The 25,913-nt window shown below is 45.2% G+C and overlaps 1 protein-coding gene and 1 long non-coding RNA gene across 2 annotated transcripts in view; one reads left to right on the top strand and one right to left on the bottom strand.

The window, feature by feature from the left end:
- Positions 1-2,960: 2,960 nt before the first annotated feature.
- Positions 2,961-18,225, bottom strand: LOC122929654. The gene is made up of 2 exons (XR_006387994.1): positions 18,102-18,225; positions 2,961-3,837 (listed from the first exon to the last, which is right to left on the bottom strand). It is a non-coding gene; the product is annotated as an uncharacterized LOC122929654 (long non-coding RNA).
- Positions 18,226-18,351: 126 nt separating this feature from the next.
- The window catches only part of MNS1 (meiosis specific nuclear structural 1), a 30,555-nt gene continuing 22,993 nt past the window's right edge, over positions 18,352-25,913 (top strand). The window contains exons 1-3 of the mRNA XM_044283287.1: positions 18,352-18,523; positions 22,460-22,675; positions 25,565-25,692. Coding sequence (XP_044139222.1) covers positions 18,518-18,523; positions 22,460-22,675; positions 25,565-25,692 — 350 coding nt within the window. The 5' untranslated portion in view covers positions 18,352-18,517. The remainder of the gene's footprint in view (positions 18,524-22,459; positions 22,676-25,564; positions 25,693-25,913) is intronic.

Genomic DNA, 25,913 nt, shown 5'->3' with positions numbered 1-25,913 from the left:
ATACATTATCATCATCATCTTTGTGTCTCTTACCAAGTCCTAGTTCTGCTCCTAGGAAAGCTGGGTGGTCAATCATCCCATGTCTCGCCATGGCTTCCATCTTGATAGACCCCTCTTTATTTCCTCTCTCTAATGTGTGCTTTCTTATCCAAAAACTTATCAAATGATCACACCCTTCCAGATTAAGGTTTTCCAATCACATCGGATGGGTGTGCTCATATGGTAATGATCCTATGAGATCATATTTACCCAGAATGCAATATTGTTGTGAATGGTGTCATGATATCCACCTGTCTCCAGGTGGCACTGCAGTGTAACATATAAACATCAGAATTATGCTACACATTATACCTTTGACCTTTGCAACCTATATCAATGAGGAGGGATACTTCTTTGACAACCTGAAACTATTTTCCCAGACTTAGTGGGACCATCATGAGTTTCACAGACTCTTTAAGTTATGTGTTTAATAAGAAATACAATGGGCCTTACACTCGCACTGTGGGTTAGTATATTCTAACTGTCCAAACGACTGTTTCATTAGGTTAGAATAATATCAGTCCCTCTGAGTAAATCCCATTAGCAGAAAACCAACGTAAATGCCTTCCATATATACTAAGAATACATTTTCTTTTAGTGGGATACACAAGTCAAGTATATAAATAAAAATACCTTGTTATAACGTGCCAATATAGATTATATGATTTATCAATTCGTTTATGCTAAAACTAAATAAATCCACTATATGTATACAAACGTTATACTTTCGATTATATGAATAAACATACACACTAGATGTCTCTCATGAAACAGTGCTACCTCCCTTATAGCCCTGTAATGAGGCAAGATCACTCCCTTCAGATAAACCTACATCTGAGGTAATAACTTTTAATGAAAAATGCTCTCTGTATTCAATATGAACCTTATACATACTGAACTTTCATGAACCTCTTTCGGCCATCTTTGAATAAATAAGAATATGGCCTTTTATAGATACATATATGTATATAATCAAATCCACTATAACTAGGATATATGGATAAATGTCTCGTCTTTAAACATAATCTGTAAGGAAGCAAGTACTTCCTCGAACTGGTATAATTATAGAGAAAAATATAACAATACACTTTAGGAACGTGTGGCCTTTCCATAAGCTCACACAAAATGGTGGACATATCACAAAATGCCATAAGCCACACTATTTCACATAGCAATTCATGTTTGATTTATTTCGGGCCTATAAATATCCCAACAGCAGACAGAGCCGTAGAAGCCACTAAACATGCAGACACGGCCCATGCACAAAGCTGGAGGAGCAGTCATCCCAGACAAGCATAACATAGAAGCAATCAGCTCTACAGGAACAGGAGGCAATGAAAAAAGCCACCCTGCCACAGAGACTGACTTTTTTTTATTACCAGAGGCTCAAGGCAGTGAACCAGAAAGTCCCAGGCTCTCAGGCAGCCATCATTTTTTAAGCATGGACTCAAAGGGGTAACCAGCCAGGCATATACTCAAGGGCAGTCAGCCAGCTAAACAGACAGGCAGAGAATCACAGGCAGCCAGCTGACAAGGCAAAGACCCCAAGGCTGTCAGCTGACACAGCATGGATGCACAAGTGTTCAACCAACCAGGCATAAATGCAGACCAGGCGTTTAACAAAGCCGGCATAGATGCAAAAAAGTTCAGACAGGCAAGCATACGAGGCAGGCGGCCAGGCCCTGAAGCCACGAGGCAGGCGGCCAGGCCCTGAAGCCACGAGGCAGGCGGCCAGGCTCCGAAGCCCGACAAGTATTCAAACATATCAATCATGCTAAAAGTACCAGACAGATTGATACCAACCACACAACACAAATATTCGCTGTATAACCTAAGTTCAAAGGCTGTTCCTTGTTTCACAGCCCTGAAGGCTGCATGCCCCAGGCTCCTCTGTCCGGAGGACAGGAAACCACACAGAACAAGGAAGTGGGTGTTCCCTTTTTGATTGCTCTGGGGCTTCCTGTCCAGTTGTGGGGGCGGATCCATCTCTCTATGGTGCCGTCATGGGTAAAGGGAACATTTTTTTTCCGTTTGTTTATTTATTTATTTTTTACACAAACCCACTAGGGTTCTTGCAGATCCAGTGGGTCTGATGGCTGTACAATACACTTCAGTACACTGTATAGTGTACTGCAGTGCATTGTCATTTACAATTAGCCTGATCAGGCTCAGATATACCTTGGCAAGCCAGATGCCTGTGAAGGCGTCTGGTTGCCATGGTAACAATCAGGACATTGCCACTACAGCGCAGCGGCCTGATGGGGCAGGGAGGGAGCTCCCTCTTTTTACCCTCAAGCTTCGGGTTGCTGGGATGTGGAGTGGGGCCACACGTGGCCATCTTGAACATGAATGGGGTGGGGGGGGGGGTTGTGTTCACGGACAGAAGGGATGTGGAGTGGGACTGTGGTGCTGGGGGGGAGGGTGCATGGACAGAAGGGATGTCAGATGCTTGGCTATACAGAAGCTAAATGGGGGCGGGTACGGGGCGCTCTGCCATCCAGGAGATTGAGGAAGGGTGTGGCGTGGGGCAGTCGACTTGGCCATTCACAAGCTAAATGCCCCTGGCTTGGGGAAGGGGGTATGACACTGCTGCAGTGCACTTGTGCTTACATTCCCTGGTGCACTGTGGATGGAGAGCAGGGGGCAGTCCATGAAAGGTGTCATCAGTGCTTGATTGACACGTTCATGGTAGGTGGTGCTGAAGCTCCAGGATCACGTGCACAATGAATAGCACGTGTTCTTTGAGCAAGAAGGAAGTGCAGGGAGGGCACCATGTGACCAAGTTGCTAAGCTCAGCCCTGGTAGGAAATTTTTAATAAAAAGGGATTTTAACATTTGCAGGGTGTGTTATTGTGGCAAACACAGAATACAAAAGTTTAATGTTGGAATAACCCTTTAAAATCATGTTCTTACAGAAGAACTTTTTTAAATTTTCAAGTCCTTTATTCAAATAAAACAATTACAGCAAAGAGTCAAACAGTATCATACAAACGAACGGTATGAAATACAATAATAGAACTCCAACAACCCTACACCAAGGACAGTGTCGTTATGGTGTCATCATGTTGCCACCTTCCCCTTTCTACACCGCTCCATTTCCCCTGGCTCCAATGGTCTGCTTCAAAGATCCCAGAGCCCCTCTCAAATCTTCACTCTAGTATCAAGTGGTATGAATGGAGGGCATTAAATTTGTCCTGCAACAAAGCGATAATGATAAACTTATGCCATTTTTGAACAAACCCTTGGTTTCAGTATATCGTCGGCTTTTCATGTCCAGTTTCTCTGGAAACATTATGCTTCAGTTGTGAACTGTTCTTTGTTTTATAGGTTGTCCTCACACCATGACTCCAGACAATTTTTGTTTTTCTGTCTCATTAATGTTGATTTGACACCATAGTATTTTTGGCGTAGATGAGTGTCTTGGTGCCTTGTCAAGTTACTTCTGTGCAAGAACTTTTTCCCACATTCATAGCAGGTAAAAGGGGTCACTCCAAGGTGTATTTTTTGATGCTGCGCTAAGCATGAGCCTTCAGAAAACCGCTTTCCGCATTCCTTGCAGGTAATCAGCTTCTTCTCTTGGATACGTTCCTGTATCTTGTCTTTATTTCTATGTTTGTAGGGTCTACTACTGGCACCTAATTTTTTCTTGTGTTCATGGCTTACATTTCCTTGGGCTGTTTCAGCAGATGTGTTACTATCCTCCGTTGGTTCATCAGACATAGAAGAATGAGGCTGACTCTCCATGATAATAGGCTGGACATGTGCGGTGAGTAGTTATGTAGTCACTAGATTTGTGTTCTGAAAAACAAACATAAGGAATATATCAAACACTTTATTAATATCCTAATACATGCAATAATTAGGAGCTAAAACATGCATCAAAGTCATACACACACTCCTTGTACAAAGGGTGCAGGATACAGTATAGGGGTATACAGCCAATCCAGCTATAAAGGGGCCTAAGGGGGGAGTGGGACCCACTCCAGATACAAGAACTGTTGCTTTTCCCATTATTAATCACAGAAAAAGAGAAACCCTAAAACACAACTTAACAGGTAATGATTAAAATCCATGTGTCTATCAAACTCAGAAACAAAATCCTATCAAGGAATACCACATATGACTCTAGCCATGCCAACAGCTCATTGGTGTAATTAGTTCCTGGGTCTATGCACTTAGTTTGGGCTAACAGTGCTGTTGATACACCCCAGCACACTATTACACTAATTACAGAATGGATGATGGGTGGGCTAGGCTTACATGGTTTATTAAAGGGATTGTCCCCCAAAAATATAGTTTCTAGTTAAATCCAGCCCATAATTATAATTTGTGTCCCCTATTTAAAAAAACACCATAAGACTGGCTTATACACCGACACTTGCCATTACGAATCCTGAAATTTCCTTGCCGTCGGCGATTTCCTCATTGGAGATGTTTGGTTGGGTTTCATATTATAAAATCAATGAAACTAGATCTCACATTTTGAATGTAGAGCTACCTGTCAAACTAAGAGCCCGACCAACTTCCCAATATCCGTTTCAAAGGAGTGAAACCCATGTCAAACATTTGGGCATCCACCTTACATCTACCATGAGCACATTCTAAGCTTTAAAGTCCAGGAGGTGGTCCTATCAGGGATTGACAGTAGAGATGAGTGAATTTCATATTTTGAAATTCGTTCATCTCTAATTGACAGCTATCTGTGGATACACAGTCAAAGAGGGAAGGCTGTCATTACTGATAGGACCACCTCTGGCACTTCAAAGCCCAGAATGAGCAGGAATTTAAAATTAATAGATTACAACTGAAGATTTTACTGAACTTTTTCCCATAAAACTATAAATACCGTAAATCTGCTCAGCTCCTCATGCTCTATAATCTGATGCCTGCAGCTTAGACAACATGTTGAGCATGACAGGTTCCCTTTAATAGAAAACATAGAATGTGTCGGCAGATAAGGACCATTTGGCCCATCTAGTCTGCCCAATATACTGACTACTATGAATAGGCCCTGGCCCTATCTTATATGAAGGATGGCCTTATGCCTATCCCATGCATGCTTAAACTTCTTCACTGTATTTGCAGCAACCACTTCTGCAGGAAGGCTATTCCATGCATTCACTACTCTCTCAGTAAAGTAATACTTCCTAATATTACTTTTAAATTAGAGGGGCAAAGGTTTAAAAGTATGTCCTCTTGTAGCAGTGTTTCTTCTTTTAAATATTCTCTCCTCTTTTACCTTGTTGATTCCCTTTATGTATTTAAAAGTTTCTATCATATCCCCTCTGTCTCTTCTTTCTTTCAAGCTATACATGTTAAGGTCCTTTAATCTTTCCTGGTAAGTTTTATCCTGCAATCCATGTACTAGTTTAGTAGCTCTTCTCTGAACTCTCTCCAAAAGAATCAATATCCTTCTGGAGATATGGTCTCCAGTACTGCGCACAATACTCCAAATGAGGTCTCACTAGTGCTCTGTAGAGCGGCATAAGCACCTCCCTCTCTCTACTGGTAATGTCTCTCCCTATACACCCGAGCATTCTGCTAGCATTTCCTGCTGCTCTATGACATTGTCTGCCTACCTTTAAGTCTTCTGAAATAATGACCCCTAAATCCCTTCCCTCAGATACTGAGGTTAGGACTGTATGACTGATTTTATATTCTGCTCTTGGGTTTTTACGCCCCAGGTGCATTATCTTGCACTTATCAACATTAAATTTTAGTTGCCAGATTTTTGACTATTCCTCTAGTTTTCCTAAATCCTTTTCCATTTAGTGTATCCCTCCAGAAGCATCATCCCGATTACAAATCTCTGTGTCATCAGCAAAAAGACACACCTTACTATCGAGGCCTTCTGCAATTTCGCTGATAAAGATATTAAACAATATGGGTCCCAGAACAGATCCCTGAGGTACCCCACTGGTAACAAGACCATGGTCTGAATATACTCCATTGACTACAACCCTCTATTGTCTGTCCCTCAGCCACTGCCTAATCCATTCAACAATATGGGAGTCCAAGCCCAAAGACTGTAATTTATTGATAAGCCTTCTATGTGGGACAGTATCAAAAGCCTTACTAAAGTCTAGATAAGCGATGTCTACTGCACCTCCGCCATCTATTATTTTAGTCACCCAATCAAAAAAATAAATAAAAATCAATAAGATTAGTTTGACATGATATCCCTGAAGTAAACCCATGCTGTTTTTTCATCTTTCAATCCATGGGATTTTAGATGTTCCACAATCCTCTCCTTAAGTATGGTTTCCATAAATTTTCCCACTATCTCAGGCTTACTGGCCTATAGTTGTTAAATATCTTTTATTAAAGAGCAAAAAGAGAAGGACACAGATGGTACAATGAAGTGTCTTGGATATCATGAAAAAGCATCACGCACCACATATACAATAGATAATCATAAACTCAAAATGGATGAGATGTGCCAATAAGGCAGCCAGGAAGATGACAACAAAAAGCCACCCAAGTAGAGAGGAACTCCCAGCCCTGGAGGATACTAAGACATATAAATGACAAAACACCAAGACAAAGACGAGGGAGGGGGGGGGGGGGGGGGTGTAATCCTGCGCTGACATAAACCAGAAACAGTTTAGAAAGTGGCATCTAATCTGCTCAACCACAACTGATAGTCACTAGAATCCAAGGGGTCCATACTTTGAGTTATTTAGCAACATTCCCTTCGTCCTCCGCCACAAGCTCCTCCATTCTATGGATTTTTTTCAAAGGTACTGAGCCAATCCCTGAAGTGTGGGGTGGTTGTAGTCTTCCAATATCTAGGTATGACCAAGCGAGCAGCCTGCACGAAAAAAACGTAAGAGACCCTTTTTCAGGGTAGATTTAGAACCAGGGAGCATAGAGAGCAACGACCCTTCCAGAGTCCATTGTGCAGGGGTGCCACTAACCCGGTCATACAGATCGATTGATTCCAAAAAGGAATCAATCGACTGCAGTGCCACCAGATATGGGCCATGGTACCTGGCTCTTGCACACAGCGCCAACAGGTGCTTGGACAGGACGGGTAAAAAGAGTGCAAGAGATTAGGAGTCCTATACCACCTAGACATGATCTTAAAATTCTTCTCTTGTAAGTTGCAGCTAACTGACGATTTATGTGATCGAGTGAATGCCTTTCCCCATTGTTCAGTGGAAATGGATTTGCCCAATTCCCTCTCCCACGCCCTCACATAAGGCAAGGAAGAAGGGGGCCCTACTCCCTCCTGGAGCAGCCCGTAGCCCAGAGACACTAAGTGTGTAGGTGGCAAAGATTGGAGACAGAGATTCAAAAGGAGTGAAGTCCCTAGCAAGTACTTCCATGGGGCTCAACTTAGATATGAAATTTACCAAGCTAGCATAGCTCAACCAGGCACCCTGGGAATGAACCTCCAGGAAAGAATCCAGTGGGTGTATGGTTTTATTCACAATTAGCTGAGACACCCACGTAGTCTCCTGACTCTGGAGACCTAACAACATACGCCTTCTTACTCCCAGTGGGAAGTCAGGATTGTTAAATATAGGGGTCGTAGGGCCAGGGAACGAGGAGAGACCCAAAAGGTACAGCTATTCTGTCCCACACCTGCAGTATACCCGACGTTATCGAGGGGAGGTGCAGGGGGTCTTTTAGCCTTAGGTATCCAAAGCAAATTCTGGGCAGGATAGCCCACCTCTCTCCTCTCAAACTGATTCCAGCGTCTGGATAAACCGCTATGAAACCAATCCAACACATAAGAGAGGATTGCCGTTCTATGGTATTTTTGAAGGTCTGGGACCCCCACGCCACCCATCGACTTATGCCGGACTAAATAGCGCCAACCTAGTCTGGGGGAGGAGCCCGCCCAGATGAACTTCAGGAACAGTGATCTAAGAGCCCGGAAGAAACTGCACGAGAGAGGGATGGGGATAGTGCGGAAGAGATACAGTATCCGCGATAGGACATTCATTTTTAATGTATGAATTCTCCCAAACCATGATAACGGAAGGTTCTTCTAAGCCACCAGATCCTTTTTTATTTCATCCAAAAGTGGGGCAAAATTTAGAGGGAAGAGAAATCTTAGAGGGGATATCTGTTCCAAGGTAGGAAATGTGTCTGGGTGACCAACGAAAGGGGAATAAGGACTGTAAGGTATGTACCAAATTAGATGGAAGCGTGACGTTAAGTATCTCAGACTTGTGAAGGTTGACCTTAAAGTTGCTAAGATCGCCGAAGGCCGAAAACTCCCTAAAATATTGGGAAAGCTAACTGTTGGGTCAGAGCAATATATGAGTAGGTCATCTGCATAGATTGCGATTTTGGACTCTATATCCCCTATCTGAAGGCCCTTGATGGATTCATTAGCCCCGAGAGCTCTAGCCAGGAACCAGGAATTCCATGACCATAACGTACAGCAGGGGGGGAAGTGGGCATCCCTGTCTTGTACCGTTATGTATCTGGAAAGGGGCTGAAAGAGAGCCGTTAACCCAAACTTGAGCTCTGGGGTCATGATAAAGAGCAAGAATTCTACCAATCATATTTGGGCCTAGACCAAAGGCCCTCAGAGATTCGCCCAGAAAGGTCCAATCGACACGATCAAACGCCTTCTTGGCATCAACCGAGAGAAGGCAAAGAGGAGATTTGGTTGACTTGAGCTCAGGGCCAGAGAGCGGATAGTGTTGTCTCTGGATTCCCGACCTGGGACAAAACCCGTCTGATCTTCGTGAATCAAAGAGGGTAAGTAAGGTTTCAGTCTATCCGCTAAAATTCTAGCATAAATGTTCACATCAACGTTTATTAAGGAAATTGGACGATAATTGCTACAGACCAAAGGGTCCTTCCCCTGCTTAGGGATAACACAAATGTGAGCAGTCAGGGCCTGAGGAGTGAAAGAAGATCCCTCTGCCAGGGAATTACACATTTTGGTAAAGAGGCTGGAGATGTGTAATGACCGGCGTCACGCACAGGGAGGGAAAAGGGAAAGCCCTGCCCAAGGGAGAGGGAAAGGTGCTGACCCCTGACTCACCTTGCGGCTGGAACCTGACTGCCCTGACGTCCCTAGACGGGTTCCTCACCCGTGCGGCGATCACGTGCCTAAAACTGGCTTTCCCTAAAATGAGCCCTAGATAGTGAACGGGCTGGTGGGATCGCTAGTCCGCACCACTGACACTAAGAGGGAAACACCAGGGAGAGGACAGACAAACACATAAACCCAGGTGGGCGACCACAGCAGACCACAAAGGTCCAACAGGGATCCAGAGGGAAACGTTCTGGACTAACAACCAGAGAATGCAGCAACACAGCTCCAGTGGGTCAGTATAGAAGTCCAGGCAGGAAGCTCTATATCTGGCAACCAGAGAAGTGTGAGAGGGGAATATAAGGAGGTTGGGAGTGCTGGACAAGGAACAGCTGAGGAGAAGGAGCTACGGATCCCTGAGTGAGCCAAAAAGGGTTGCAAAGCAAACCCAGAAAGCTACCATAAGGAAACAGCCCTATCTTACATAGAGCGCGCAGCCAACCGCTGCGACTTCCTGACCCCGGGTATAACTGAGTCAGGCGTGGTTCTTGACACCCTCGTGACAGTACCCCCCTCTCTACGAGGGCCTCCGGACACTCAGGACCAGGTCTCTCAGGATGAGAGGCATGAAAAGCCCGAACTAGCCTGTCAGCTTCTACCTCAGACGCAGGAACCCACATTCTTTCCTCGGGACCGTAACCTCTCCAATGCACCAGATATTGAAGAGAGTGGCGGACCCGACGAGAATTAACAATTTTGGATATCTGAAACTCTAGATTACCATCCACAACAACAAGAGGGGGTGGCAGCGGTGACGGTTCTAGAGGTGGAACATATTTTTTGAGTAACGACTTATGAAAGACGTTATGGATTTTAAAAGTCTGAGGTAGCTCCAGGCGAAAAGCCACGGGGTTGATGATGGCTATAATTTTGTAAGGGCCAATGAACCTAGGACCCAGTTTCCAAGAGGGAACCTTTAATTTAATATTCCTAGTAGACAACCACACAGTCATTCACTGGTAGGTCCGGACCTGGCGACCGTCTCTTATCAGCCATGCATTTGTATTTACCTCCCATATTTTTCAAGTTAGCTTGCACCTTCTGCATGAAAGAGATGACGAAAACCGTTCCTCTTCGGGAACCCCAGAAGACCCCCCCTCTTTGAAAGTACAGAATTGGGGATGAAAACCATATGCACCAAGAAAAGGTGACTTGCCAGTGGATTCCCGACGACGATTATTTATGGCAAACTCAGCTAACGGTAAATATGATGACCACAACTCTTGGTTTTCAGACACAAAACATCTTAGATATGTCTCAAGGTTTTGGTTGGAAAGCTGAGGAAAACGACAAGTGTACCCCCAAACTGGAACAAAAAGCTTTCCAAAATTTAGAAATAAACTGGGTACCCCGATCCGAAACAACATCGGAAGGGACCCCGTGAAGCTTCACGATTTAACTGATGAATACCTGAGCAAGAGTCTTAGCATTAGGTAGTGCGGGTAACGCAATGAAGTGTACCATTTTGCTAAACCTGTCCACTACTACCAAAATAACTGTTTTACCCGCAGACAAAGGTAAGTCAGTGATAAAATCCATTGACAGATGTGTCCATGGTCTATTGGGAATGACGAGTGGTAATAGAGACCCTGCAGGACGTGTATGCAAAACTTTTGCGCGCGCACAGGTAGAACAAGAAGACACAAAATCCAATACATCCTGACGCAACCTTGGCCACCAAAAACGACGAGACAATAGCTCCAAGGTTGCTTTACTACCCGGGTGCCCAGCAAATGCCGAATTATGATGTTCCTTTAATAATTCGAAACACAGGCTCAACGGTACAAACACTTTCTCTGAGGGGCAAGAGACCGGGGCGTCCCCCTGGGCCTCTAACACCTTCCCCTCCAGAGCAGAGTGTACCGCAGAAACAACCACTCCTCTTTGAAAAATGGGTACCGGATCACTCACATTACCCCCTCCAGGGAAACAACGAGATAGTGCATCTGCCTTGGTATTTTTTGCCCCAGGACGATAGGTAATAACAAAGTTAAACCTGGTAAAAAAAAAAAAATAGCGACCACCTAGCTTGTCTAGGAGTGAGACGCTTAGCTGATTCAAGGTACAGAAGATTTTTGTCGTCCCTAATCACAGTGACGGGGTGGACTGCCCCCTCTAAAAAGTGATGCCATTCTTCAAACGCAAGTTTAATAGCCAATAGTTCCCTATTCCCAATATCGTAGTTCTTTTCTGATGCAGATAGTTTTTTTAAAATGGAAAGCACAAGGACACCATTTGCCAGGAGACGGACCCTGAGACAGCACCGCCCCCACTCCCACCTCTGACGCATCGACTTCAACAATAAAAGGCTGAGAGACATCAGGTTGGACTAGTACAGGTGCCGAGGTAAACCTCTCTTTTAGGCCCCATGCACACGGCCGTGTTTCACGGCCGTGGAACCGCGGCCTGGATCCCTCCTGAGAGCAGGAGCGCACGGCGTCACTGGTTGCTATGACGCCGTGCGCTCCCTGCTGCCGCCGCAATACAGTAATACACTGGTATGATCTATACCAGTGTATTACTGTACTGTGCCGGCAGCAGGGAGCGCACGGCGTCATAGCAACCAGTGACGCCGTGCGCTCCTGCTCTCAGGAGGGATCCAGGCCGCGGTTCCACGGCCTGCACATGGCCGTGAAACACGGCCGTGTGCATGGGGCCTTAGAGAGAGGAAAAAGCAACTTTAGCGGCGTCAGACCATTTAGAAAAATCAGTCCCCTTCCTAGTCATGTCAGTAAGGGGTTTTACAATAACTGAATAATTTTTAATGAATTTCCTATAGAAATTCGTAAAGCCCAAGAACCGTTGCAGTGCTTTGAGGTTCTCAGGAAGATCCCAATCTAAACTTGCCTGGACCTTCCTAGGATCCATATGGAAACCTGAAGCAGATAAAAAATAACCTAGGAATTGTATCTCTTGAACGGCGAAGAAACATTTTTCAATTTTAGCATATAATTTATTTGTCCGTAGGACCTGCAGTACTTGTCTGACATGCACCTCATGTGTTCTCAGATCAGACGAATAAATTAAAATATCATCTAGGTATATTACCACAAACCTGCCGATTAGATGACTAAAAATGTCATTAACGAAATGTTGAAAGACGGCAGGAGCATTGGTCAGACCGAAAGGCATAACTAGATTTTCATAATGCCCCTCAGGGGTGTTAAAAGCTGTCTTCCACTCATCCCCCTCCTTGATACGAATCAGATTGTAGGCCCCCCTAAGATCAAGTTTGGAGAACCACCTAGCACCCGCAATCTGGTTAAACAGGTCAGGAATGAGAGGAAGAGGGTATGGGTCTCGGATGGTTATCCAATTTAATTCGTGAAAATCTAGGCAAGGACGCAGACCCCCATCTTTCTTTTTAACGAAGAAAAACCCTGCAGCCAGAGGGTCTGATGTGTCCCTTAGCCAAGCTCTCGGAGATATAATCTTTCATAGCTTGTCTCTCTGGACCCGAAAGATTATATAACCTGGTCTTGGGTAATTTTGCGCCGGGAATAAGGTTAACCGGGCAATCATAAGGACGGTGAGGTGGTAACTTCCGACAACCCTTTTCAGAAAAAACGTCCTCAAAATCCAAAATAAATGTAGGTAGGGTAGTTATGGAGGCGACTAAGCAATTGCTATTTAAGCAATTTTCTCTGCAATGCTCACTCCACTCCGATATCTCCCTGGCCTGCCAATCCACCACTGGATTGTGCGCTACCAACCAGGGAAGGCCCAGCACTACCTGAGTGGGAAGCCCCTCCAGAACATAACATGTAAGCATCTCGTTTTGGTGGTCCCCTACCCGAAGGTGTAAATTATGAACAATGTGGGTGAGGTTTCTCTGAGACAGAAGGAGCAGAATCAATAGCGAATATGGGAATAGGTCTCTGTAGCGTACAGAGAGACAAACCCATAGTGCGGGCAAAATGGGCATCTATCAAATTTACCCCTGCTCCACTGTCTAAAAAGAAAGAAATAGTCTCTGTCTTATCACCAAAAACAATAACCGCTGGCAACACAAATTGTGATGTACGTATAGAGGAAACATATACCCCCCGGCTGACATCCTCCACACAGCCTGGGGTTAGTAGTTTTCCGACGGTCTTTTATTTCTGAGGAAAGAAGGACAGACATTAATGAAATGACCCCTCTCCCCACAAAAAAAACAAACCCCACACCTACAGCGAACCTCAGGAGGACGAACCTGACGAGTGGTTTCTCCTAGCTGCATAGGCTCGTCTAAGTCCGTACAGACTAACTGCTGCTTGGGAGGGGTTACCAATTGCTCCGGTTTTTTCAACCTGTCCCTAAGGCGTCTATCTATTCGGATAGAAAGGGACATAACCGCATCAAGGGAAAAGGGGGTCTCATATAATGCAAGCGCATCCTTAACCCTTTCGGATAACCCAGAGCAGAACTGACTCCTGAGAGCCGGGTCGTTCCATTGGGTATCCGTAGCCCACCTACGGAAGTCAGAGCAATACTCCTCTACCGGCCGCTCTCCTTGTAGGAGTCTCCGTAATCTTAATTCAGCCAGTGCGACTCGGTCAGGGTCGTCATATATGAGACCCAAGGCCCCGAAAAACTCATCCACTGACCGAAGAGCCTGGGCATCAGTGGGTAAAGAGAATGCCCAGGACTGCGGGTCCCCCTGCAGCAGGGAAATAACAACCCCCACCCGCTGTTCTTCATTACCAGAGGAGTAAGGGCGCAGTTTAAAATATAATTTACAGGCCTCACGGAATGTCAAAAACTTGTCCCTTCCCCCAGAAAATCTGTCAGGGAGAGGGACCTTGGGTTCCGCAACAACCTGGTTACTAGTAGCAACCGCTGGGCTTGCGGTCAGTTGTAATTGCTGCTGTTGCTGGAGGACCGACGCCTTCAATCTTGCCACCTCCAAAGACAGGCCATGAAATTGTTTGGACAGAGCAGCAATTGGATCCATACTGGATTCTAAGTAGGTAAAAAAATAAAAATAATTTTTTTTTTACCTACACAAAATAAGGGCCAGATATAATGTAATGACCGGCGTCACACACAGGGAGGGAAAAGGGAAAGCCCTGCCCAAGGGAGAGGGAAAGGTGGTGACCCCTGACTCACCTTGCGGCTGGAACCTGACTGCCCTGACGTCCCTAGACGGGTTCCTCACCCGTGCGGCGATCACGTGCCTAAACCCTGGCTTTCCCTAAAATGAGCCCCAGATAGTGAACGGGCCGGTGGGATCGCTAGTCCGCACCACTGACACTAAGAGGGAAACACCAGGGAGAGGACAGACAAACACATAAACCCAGGTGGGCGACCACAGCAGACCACAAAGGTCCAACAGGGATCTGGAGGGAAACGTTCTGGACTAACAACCAGAGAACGCAGCAACACAGCTCCAGTGGGTCAGTATAGAAGTCCAGGCAGGAAGCTCTATATCTGGCAACCAGAGAAGTGTGAGAGGGGAATATAAGGAGGTTGGGAATGCTAGACAAGGAACAGCTGAGGAGAAGGAGCTACGGATCCCTGAGTGAGCCAAAAAGGATTGCAAAGCAAACCCAGAAAGTTACCATAAGGAAACAGCCCTATCTTACATAGAGCGCACAGCCAACCGCTGCGACTTCCTGACCCCGGGTATAACGGAGTAAGGCGTGGTTCTTTACACCCTCGTGACAAGATGTCCTCGAGGAATTTCTGATAAAAACGGGGCGTGTAGCCATCTGGGCCAGGGCATTTCCCGACCACTAATCTTTTAATGTTGCACTGTACCTCGTGAACTGATATTTCCCCTTCTAGTATATCCCTGTGTTCTTCTAAAAATTGGGGGCCCAGCAGACCAGATATGTAATTCCTAATTTTCTGTGTTTTAACGTCTAAGTGAAGATCTGCATACTTCCCTCTCAGGTTATAGAGCTCCTCATAATATGTTTGGAATTCTCGCAAAATATCCCCTGTAGCATGAGCACGACCCCCGTCTCGCCTATTAAGGGAGGAAATATAGGAGGAGTTTGGTCTTGGCCTCAGAGCTCTTGCTAGCAATCTACCGCACTTATATCCCTGACCATTGAAAAGCTTTTGGAGTCCATCTCTGGCTCCCAGGTACTTCTGGTCAATAGTCTTCTTAAGAGCCAAATGTGTGTCATATAACTCTTGATACACCACTGAAGAGAGAGAGCCCTTATGACTGTTCCTGAACAGCCAGTTTCTGCAGTAAAGACCTTATCTGCTCAACTCTCATTTTTTTATCTAGAGGCATGCACTTCAAGGCCTCCCACTGAATGGTTGGACTTGAGGGATCGGTTTTATGAACCTCCACAAAGTCTGAAATAGCAGCTTTAACATCAGCCACACAAACCGGGTCTTTAAGTATGTTATCATTTCGTTTCCAAGAACCCTGGGAGCAGGTATGGTCCCCAATTTCCAAGGTCACCCAGATATGGGAGTGGTCAGAGAAAAGAACCGGTTCAATACCAGCAGAAGGGCGAGCATCCAGGAGGGAGTGAGAAAGGAGAAGATAGTCAAGATAGTTAGAGAAGATAGTCAAGACGATAGTAGTTGTGAGAGGCAGAGAAGAAAGTGTAATCTCTAACTGTAGGATAGAGAATTCGCCATATGTCAACAAGTTTAAGGTGTTGTAGGTGTCTCTTAGGAACATAGACATTCGCTATTACCAATGTTTTAGCATGCACAGACAACTTAAGGAAGAGATATCGACCCAACTTATCTATTTCAGAACTTAAAATATTACAAGGGGTCGACTTGTGTAAAGCTATAGACACCCCTCTGGATTTGGACTCCGGGAATGTGCTATGAACCCATTCCGAGAAATATCTATTTTTGCAGGTAGGTACATGCCCAGATTTAAAGTGGGTTTCTTGCAGAAGAGCTATAGAGACCCTCTGCTTATGAAGGCTATGCAGAATTTGATTTCTCTTAGCAGGGTCATTTAGACCATTAACATTATAAGAACAGACAAAACAAAAACAGGGGGACAAGACAAATAGGTCAAACAGCTCCTGTGAGACATCTGCTTAAACACACAACTCCGATAACTTGGAAATTATTAAGGGTAACCCTGCACCAGTCCTGAACCACATTCATATTAAATTAACAAAACTATCCATCAATAGCATACATCAACCAACCTAAAAGGTATAAACCTCAAATAAAGTAATTGAAGCATATGGGAATTACAAACTTCCTACCAACATTGTAAACAGTAAGGAGCACAATGTTGCTCTGCGGGAGGGAACAATGTCAGGCCCCTTGTATAGATGCATTAGATGCGAATGTAGGTTAATAAACAAGGAGTCCATCAAGATGTCTTCCTCTGTTTCGATGATCTTGGGGACACCTTGGACTATTGCTCCCTATCTGGCATGTGCAGCGAAGATGGGACTGTCGGCCAGTCCAGAAGGGAGACCTGAGGTAGTGAGAAAGTCTCTAGAAACCTGGAATGGTTCGCCTGATCACGGAATGTCGCCGATCTTCCATCCTTCTTTGCATGGAGTAGGCAATGTCCTTGTCTTTTAGCAGGGTAAGGATAGGCTGCACCGCTCTGCGAAGTTGAAGTGTTCTTCTGGAGAGGTAAGGCATAATTTGGATCTGAGATCCTTCAATCTCCACTTTCTCTGCCTGACGAGCAGCATTCAAGATGGCTTCTTTGATTTTGTAAAAGTCGACACCGCATACAATGTCGCGTGGCCTGGCTGGATCTATCGATTTAGGCCCCAGAGCTCTGTGTATACGATCGAGCTCGATAGGTAGTGTGACCGAACCATTCAATAGAGGTTGCTGCTGGAGCGCCGCTGTCTGCTCAAACAGCTGATCGGCGGCGGTCCTGGGTGTCGGACCCCCGCCGATCAGATGCTGATGATCTATCCAGAGGATAGATCATCAGTTAAAACAAAGTGCAAAACCCCTTTAAGAGCACCGGCTGGGTTTGGAAAATAATGTTTTTTGTTTTTTTTTCTTAGAAATAATGCAAATGCAATGATGATGCAAATGAGCTTCAATCTAGAACCAACAGAGGTGTTGTTACACCTGGAGGCTCAGCTCTCTCTGCAACTGCTACGCCCTCTCCACTATGACAGGGCCAGGCAGTGAAAACATTATCACGCCCGCCTAGTCAAAGTGGAGAGGGAGCAGAAGTTGCAGAGAGAGCTGAGCCTCCAGGTGTAACAGAAACGCCCCCTTTGCATATATTAAAAGTTTATTTTTCTCAGCAATGCGGGCCCATATTAACATGGGACCTACCCAGATGCCCTCAGCTGCCAAGTGCACATGGAACAGGTCAGCCAGTTCCACAATGCATGGGCACCGGCCGCGTGCAATCCGCTTGCAGACTCAATGACTTGAATGGGTCCACGATTTGCAACATACAGCCAAAGACAGAACATGTTCCATCTTTTACGTATCAGAAGCCCATGGAAGCGTTTTGCTGTGCTTCTGTGGGCTTCCGATATGTGCCTCCACACCGCAAAAAGATAGGTGAAGTCCCATCTCGGTCATGTCTGGCAGTCTGGCTGCAAGCGCAGTGCACACGTCCAGTGCTCATATATTGCGGTCCACAATACGCGCAATGAGCAAGAACGCTCGTGAGCATGAGCCCTTAAAGGGGTTTCCTACTTTCGCACAAGCCAGAAAATTAACTATGAGTTTTGACAGAAACTGGCATCCGATGACAGGTTCTCTTTAGAGGGTTTGCCCAGCTATTACTGGATCGGCCATGACTAGCTGACCTGTGGGGTCCAGCACCTTGCTGACCAGCTGTTGGGGTGTAGCTCCTGTGTACTGCCAGTGCTGGACACCCACTGCTCAGCTAGTGATGGACTATCCTGAGGTAAGCTCTCATTCAGATGTTGAAGTAGAGGAGCAATGACCAGGAGTGTCAGCACTACATAGAGCATTCTGCTGTACCCGGGACCCTGACTGACACCATAGCAATACAAGCACCGCCCAAATTATCTGAAAACCTTTCATTCCCGTTAGCTTCACAACATACAGATAGGCCCACATTCACATTACATACCATCAAGGCGGGGGAACCGCACGCGATTATAAACTCTGCTCACACAGATGCATGCCGGGAACCGTTCGCTCTTACGAGGGTAGGCACGCCCATCCACGTCATGTGACCTTTCCATAGGCTCAGGCGGGACAAGTAAAGCAGCGAGACTGTGTATTTACACACGGCGCTCACTAGATGGCGCTAGTAAATAATAATACTATTTTTTTTACGTAGATTGATCTCTGACACTGTAGCTGTTGAACCAAAAACATGGCGACGTCACTCGCTTTGCGGCGACAGTTTTCTGGCAAGTAGTTAGACGGTCACGTGTGAGAAAAGGGGCGGGGAGAATCCTTGGAGATTTGGTTACCTGAGTAACGTGGTCAAACAGGAGCGGAGGCTCAGGAAGAAGTGGCGGGTTCTGGGCCGTCGCAGCGATGATGGTAAGAAAGGAAAATTCTGCGACAATGACATCACGGGGGCTGTGTTAGATTTTACCCACGGGGGGAACGGTGTCGTGGCGGTAATATGTGTAATGTAACATGGAGGGTGTACAGAGTCTGTCTATACCCCATCAGGTATCCTAGCAGGATATAAAGCGACCCCACGGCCATTACAAGCTTAAAGGGCTTGTCTGGGGTCACCCTAGAAGCAGCGCCACACCTGTCCATGGGTTGTGTCTGGTACTGCAGGTCAGCTCAACTGGGATGAACAGGACAGAGGTGCAGGGTCACATCCCATGGACAGGTATGGAAGAAATATAGAAAAATCATGTATAAAAGAAAAAAAGAGTAAAGAGGGCGCTCCTGGTGTATTACCCCTGGATATCAGAGCACCCCCCCCCCCCCCCCAGGGCAGCTGTGCTTACTAGAGACCCTCCTGTATGTAGCCTTGAACTTGATCCAGTCTAGTAACCACCTGAGATGGACAGCTGCTCTCTCCACTGAGGGTCCTGCAAATAATAAGATCAAAAAGGGGGTTTAAAGGGAACCCGTCATCAACTTTATGCTGACCTCACTAAGGACCGCGTAAAGTAGTGACAGAAATGCTGATGTCAGCGGTGTGTCACTCATGAGCTAAAGTAAGTGGTTGCCGAGAACCAGCATCATCATCATTGCAGCCCAGGCCTTGAAAAGAGTCAAATCTGCCTGAGAAGAGTCCTGGTTATTCATAATCTCCTCTCTCCTCGCCCATCTGCTGATGATTGGCAGTTCTCTCCTAGAGAGAAAGGGAGAAAACTAGGTAGAAGCCTGTCAGCCACCAGCAGGTGGGCAGGAGAGCAGGAATTCATGAATAACCAGGACTCTTCTCCGGTGGCCGGGACTCTTTTCCAGGCCCAGTCTGCAATGATTGTGATGTTGGTTCTCGGCAACCACTTACTTGTAACTTAAATGACAGACAGAGCGCTGATATAATCTCACCTGTCTGTACTTTATTCTGCCGTTAGTATGGGCAGCATGAAGTTGACGACAGGTTCCCTTTAAGGTGCAAAAAGGATTAAGGTATAGCTACGTGGTGACACTGGTCCCGGCCAGGATTTCAGGGGCATCGCAGTGTAGCTGTGATCCTATAGAAATAAATGTTCTGTATTCTGCGTTTTTCACGCAACGCAGGCCCCATAGAAATGAATGGGTCTGCGTGAAAATCGCATAGCATCCGCAAGCAAGTGCAGATGTGGTGCAATTTTCACGCATGGTTGCTAGGAGATGATGGGGATGAAAGCAACCCCGGACCCCATTAAAGTGTATTCACTGTATTATTTCCCATTATAACATGGTTACAAGGGAAAATAATAGCATTCTTAAAGGGAGTCTGTCAGTCAACATTTCACCTTTGTAACCCTTCCCATAGCTTTCTAGCAGCCTTAGGCCTCTTTCACACGGGCGTTGCGGGAAAACATGTGGGTGCGTTGCGGGAACACGCACAATTTTTCCGCACGAGTGCAAAACATTGTAATGCGTTTTGCACTCCTTCACAGAAGTTCGGGCTTGGGATCGGTGTTCTGTAGATTGTATTATTTTCCCTTATAACATGGTTATAAGGGAAAATAATAGCATTCTGAATACAGAATGCATAGTACAATAGCGCTGGAGGGGTTAAAAAATGTATACATTTAACTCACCTTAGTCCACTTGATCGCGAAGCCGGCATCTCCTTCTGTCTTGATCTTAGCTGTGTGGAGGAACAGGACCTGTGGTGACGTCACTCCGGTCATCACATTATCCATCACATGATCTTTTACCATGGTGATGGATCATGTGATGACCGGAGTGACGTCACCACAGGTCCTGTTCCTCCACACAGCTAAGATCAAGACAGAAGGAGATGCCGGCTTCGCAATCAAGTGGACTAAGGGCTCATGCTCATGATAAAGGGCCGCCCTTTCCGTTGTGCGAATTGCGGAAGGCAAACGGGCGGCGTCTGTGTTTTGCGGATCCACAATTTGAGGACCGCAAAACACTGCACGTTCATGTTCATGAGCCCGTATACTGATTTATAATGCTGTGCTTGACCTTACTTCTACAGAATCACAGTGACATAAAGCTGTCGGTATGATCCTGTAGCAGTAAGGTCAAGCAGAGGCACACGGCATTATAAGTCAGTATAATGCCCTGCGCTTCTGTAAGTCCAGAACGGAGGATCCCGCTCACACACAGAGCATGATTCCCGCAGTGGACTCGCTCGAGTGAAACAGCTCTAACGCTCCAGTTGCCATGGGCGATTGCAGCATCTGGATGGTTAGATTAAAGGGGGGGGGGGGGCTAAGACATCACGTGTTCATGGGGCATTAAGAAAAAAAGCTCCATGTAGGAGAGGACGCGATACGTGCTCATTAGAAAGACTATGGGCCCATCTCTATTTCTATCTCCTGCAGTGATGAGAGAGTGCAATGTGCTCCTTCTTCTACAGATCAGTGGGGGTTTTGAATTGCTGTTTTTAGTCACTTCGACTCCCACAGACCATCACTGATCACATTTTAAAAGATTGCTCAGGATTACAAAAACATTGCTGGTTCCCTTTAAAAACCGTGCCACACCTGTCCACATATTACATGTAATTACATCATTACCTTGAAGAGAATGTCGTCTGCAGTATCCACAGCGGTAATTCCTGCTTGGTAAAGTATTTAACCACTTGCTACCCTCATTTGGGGGGCTATCTTAGCCAGTATGGGATACAAATTAAGTTTTTAATTACATAGGACTATATTGAAATGAAAATGTGAATCTCCTCCTATTTAGCATTTTCATTTTGTTATCACTAATTAACAATGTGCGTATTTGGAAGAAGGCAGCCATGTTTTTCTGATCCTAAACATCCCTTTTAATGTGTCTGTCTATTTAAAAAAAATAAAAAACGTTTAATTTGTCATAGCGACATACTAACGGTTTTGATTGGAGGGGGCTGAGTGCTGAGACCGCCACTGATCGCTAGAAGGAGGAGAGAGGAGGCTCTGGCATAGCACGCTCTCTCTCTCCTCGCTGCTGAAGACAAGCTACAAGCCTATCTCCTGCAACAAGGAGAGAGAACTCGCTATATGAGCCTTCCGCTGTCCGCTAAAGATCGGTGGGGGTCTCAGCACTTAGATCCTCACTGATCAAAACTTTTCATATAGAGACAGTCTTGACGGCAGCATCTCCGGACATGTATCTTTATTCATAGTGGGACAATGTGCAACTACATAGTCCAAAAAAAAAGGTGATGTTTCGACTACGTGGTAGTCTTTATCAAGCACCATGGAGGGATGGAGGTTCCTTTGTCATTTCTCCTGCACAGCATTGCTGGTGGCACCTGCTGTTTAATCGGGTTGTCTGTTTTCAGGCCTCTTTCACACGACTGTATGTATTTTGCGGTCCGCAAAAAATACGGATGACATTCGCGTGCATTCCGTATTTTGCAAAACTGAACATCTGACTTCTAATAGAACAGTCCTATCCTTGTCTGTAATGCGGACAATAATAGGACATGTTCTATTTTTTTGCGGAATGGAAATATGGAGATATGGAAACAGAATGCACTCAAAGTAACTTCCGTTTTTTTGCGGACCCATTGAAATGAATGGTTCCGCATACGGTCCGCAAAAACAAAAAAAAAAACGGAACATACACGGAAAGAAAATATGTTTGTGTGCAAGAGGCCTCAGGCGACAGCACTTCGACAACACGTGACTAATGCAGCCAATCACTAGCCTCAAAGATTGGCTCCCCACTGATTACACATTGATGGCCTATAGCTGGGACAGTCTCTTTACAAATACATAATACTACACCGTCCCTTTAAAATAAAGATAATCCTAGGGAGTGTTTGCCATTGTTATGATCATGGAGGCACAGAATACATACCGTTACTAAGTGATCTCCATATGCTTTCCTTATGAGGTTTCAAAGAGAGGCATGACCTACGGTCAGAGGGAGAAGATGATGGCAGAAGCTAGGCGCCAAGAATTTATTCGGGAGGACCAAATTAAGAAACTGAACCAAGAACAGCAAATGGAAGCTTCCTTAAAGAGTGAGGAACGTGTGGAAAAGAAGCGCTTTCTAAGGAGACTGCAGGATGAAGAACAGGAGAGAATGGTGGAGGAAACTCTCCAGCAGGTAAGAGTTGTTGAGGTCTTTGCTGGTCTCAGGGTCATAAAATTGTGTGGTTTCTTTTTTCAGTTCTAGAAATCTAGTTTTGTGTATTTCTGTCGAAAAGAAACCACAGTGGCTTAGGTCATGTTCACACCAACATTAAAGGGGTTCTGCACTTTGTTTTAACTGATGATTTATCCTCTGGATAGATCATCAGCATCTGATTGCCGGTGGTCCGACACCCAGGACCCCCGCCGATCAGCTGTTTGAGAAGGCAGCGGCGCTCTAGTAGCTCCGCGGCCTTCTCGCTGTTTACCGCCGTCGCAGTGACGTCACGACTAGTATCAACTAGCCTGGGCGGGGCTAAGCTCCATTCACGTAAACAGAGCTTAGCCCCGCCCATGCTAGTTGATACTAGTCGTGACGTCACTGGGCCAGCGGTAAACAGTGAGAAGGCCGCGGCGCTCCTTCTCAAACAGCTGATCGGCGGTGGCCCCGAGTGTCTGACCCCCGCCGGTCAGATGCTGATGATCTATCCAGAGGATAGATAATCAGTTAAAACAAAGTGCAGAACCCCTTTAATCATTTCCATTAGAGGAGCAGATCAAGAAAAATAACAGAAATGCCAGATTCAACATATAACTGAACGGCATGGAGCTGAACAGACCCCATTGACTATAATGGAGGTTCATTGGAGAGTCCCCTTTTTAACTGGAAAAAAACAGTCCTGCATGCAGGACTTTTTTGTCCACTCTTTTTGGCAGACTCTGCTGTGAAGGCCCTGAACTGAGCCTTTGACGCAGATGTGAGCAAGCCCTAGTACTTTGAATAACTATTGCAGAAGTTCATATGTATGTTTCTTAAAGGCTGTGGACACCTTCTGGGCAATTTTTTTTATATAATTGCATTTTACTCATTTTGGACATCATTTTTTTTTTTTATTGGTCTTTTTTTTTACAAATTTTCAGCTAATCAGAGTTACAGGGGTTAAGAATCAGTCTGTTTCCAAGCTGTCATTTTCTTTGTATCTCATCATCTGATGGCTTATGTGTAGCTCTGATCTCTTGACCTCAAACACTTATTATAGCCATATTCGTATCAAACTAATAAGAATATAGCTTAAGTAAGTGTTTAGGACGTCAGAAGATCAGATATAAGCTACATATGACCTGTCAGATGACGGGATTCAAAGAAAATATGATTTTTTGTGCTTACCTGTAAAATCCTTTTCTCGCTGAATTCATTGGGGGACACAGAAGACAATGAGACCTGTGTCCCCCAATGATACGAGCGAGAAAATATTTTTTGTTTTCAATTGGTCTTTATTCAAAATGTTCAGCGATTTCTGAGATACAGCTTTCTGTTTTCTTGCTCGTATCATTGGGGGACACAGAAGACCTTGGGAGCTTTGTCCCCCAATGAACTCGGCGAGAAAAGGATTTTACAGGTAAGCACAAAAAATCCTATTTTAGCTCAAAATGAGTAAAATGTAATAGTAAAAAAAATGCTTCTGAATTTGTACTTGATGTTCTTTCTGCATTTAGGCTGATTCGTGAACGACCCTATAGTAATGCTCATTAAAAAAAAACAATTAGTGATATACGACATTCCTCCACCGCTGCTCCTTGGCCTCCGGGTGCTTGGGTTTACAATAGACTTTAGTTACATGTTGTCCACTGTATCATCACCTTACATGATTGAAGTGCCCAATCCTGGCAAGCTAACATGATATTGTGGCGTGTCATGAATAATCGCCATATGTCAGGAAACTAGTTCTAGGTCTCCAATTAAAAAATAAAAGACATTTCACTTAAAGGGGTTATCTGTGTTCTGAGCTGAACCTGTTTATAACCTCTTCTTTACTCATTAACGCTTTGAGTGAAGCATCTGAGCATCTCCTAGCTCTCATGCTCCCCCTTGCATCGCGGAATATAAGGTCTGTTTACTGCCGGTACCGGGCTTCTCCTCACTGTGCTAGGTGGAGACTTCCGCCTAGCAGTGAGCCCAGTGACGTCACCGACACAGATGGGCGGTGTATATTTCCGACCTATGCTGTTTTAGGCAGGTACCCAAAAACAAACAGATAGCATATGGATGTCATCCGTGTGCTGTCTGCATCTGTAAATTATAGAACAGGTCCTATTTTTGTCCATGTTGCAGACAAGAATCGTCATAACTAGTGATGGAAGTGAGAAAAATGTGGATTGAACATGGAAGGTATCTGTATTTTGCAGATCCATGGTTTGAGGACTGCAATACGGAGATGGTCGTGTGCATGAGGCCCTAGATAGCTTGTTCGGCCAACAGCTGAGCCTCCTGACCCCCAAACCCATGCATAGGAGTAGTAGCACCTGCAAGTTAGGAGTAGTAGCTCTAGAAATGGCCACAGAGGTTTATTTTGATATGACCTTATGTCCAATGTGAATTCTTACATTATTCTTGTCAATAAAAAAGACTTTGTTTAAAAAAATAAAGATATGGCCATAGAGGTTTTGAAGATAATCATACCAGTGACAATAATTCATATGCGCATGGTGTGATGAATCCATCACGCGACCGACTCCAACCGTGCCCAATCATGGTGTCTGTCTTTTTACTGAAAAAAAAGTGTTGCATGCAGCCCTATTTTCTAGCTTATTTTGAATCACCACTCTCCTCTTTCTACTAAGTAATCTATGTTTTAGGATCCATTTACACGTCCGTAGTGTATTGCGGATCCGCAATACACCCGGCCCGCACCCCCTATAGAACTGCCTATTCTTGTCCGCGGACAAGAATAGGACATGTTCTATTTTTTTGCGGAGCTGCGGCCTGGAAGTTCGGGTATGATTTGTCATAGAAAATCCCCAGAAAACAATTGTTACTTAGCATAAAATTACTTCACCAGTTTCCTTTGTTTCAATTATAAAATAGGCTGAGGAAACAAAACGTCTTAAGGAGTTACAGCTAGAACAAGAAGAGAGAATGGCACAGGAGCTGGCGAGAATAAAGCACGAGCAACTGAAAGATGAGAAAATGAGGCAACAAATACGAGAGAACAGGTAATAATAACATACTCGCTGCCAATATATGTACAGCTCATTACAAATGGTATGAAAACTACAGACGACGTAGACCATTTAACGTCCCACAAACAGTAAGATCCAAATGTTGAAGGTCTTGCTGTCTAGAGCTTTCAGTCTATTGCAGGGAGGCAGGGTGGATGATTTAGTAGGTGGAAGTGTGCCAACCACATTTGATTGCTGTGTTGAATGAGTCAGAC

Source organism: Bufo gargarizans, chromosome 2 (assembly GCF_014858855.1).
Source record: "Bufo gargarizans isolate SCDJY-AF-19 chromosome 2, ASM1485885v1, whole genome shotgun sequence".
NCBI classification, from domain to species: domain Eukaryota; kingdom Metazoa; phylum Chordata; class Amphibia; order Anura; family Bufonidae; genus Bufo; species Bufo gargarizans.
This window is presented reverse-complemented; position numbering and strand designations above follow the sequence as displayed.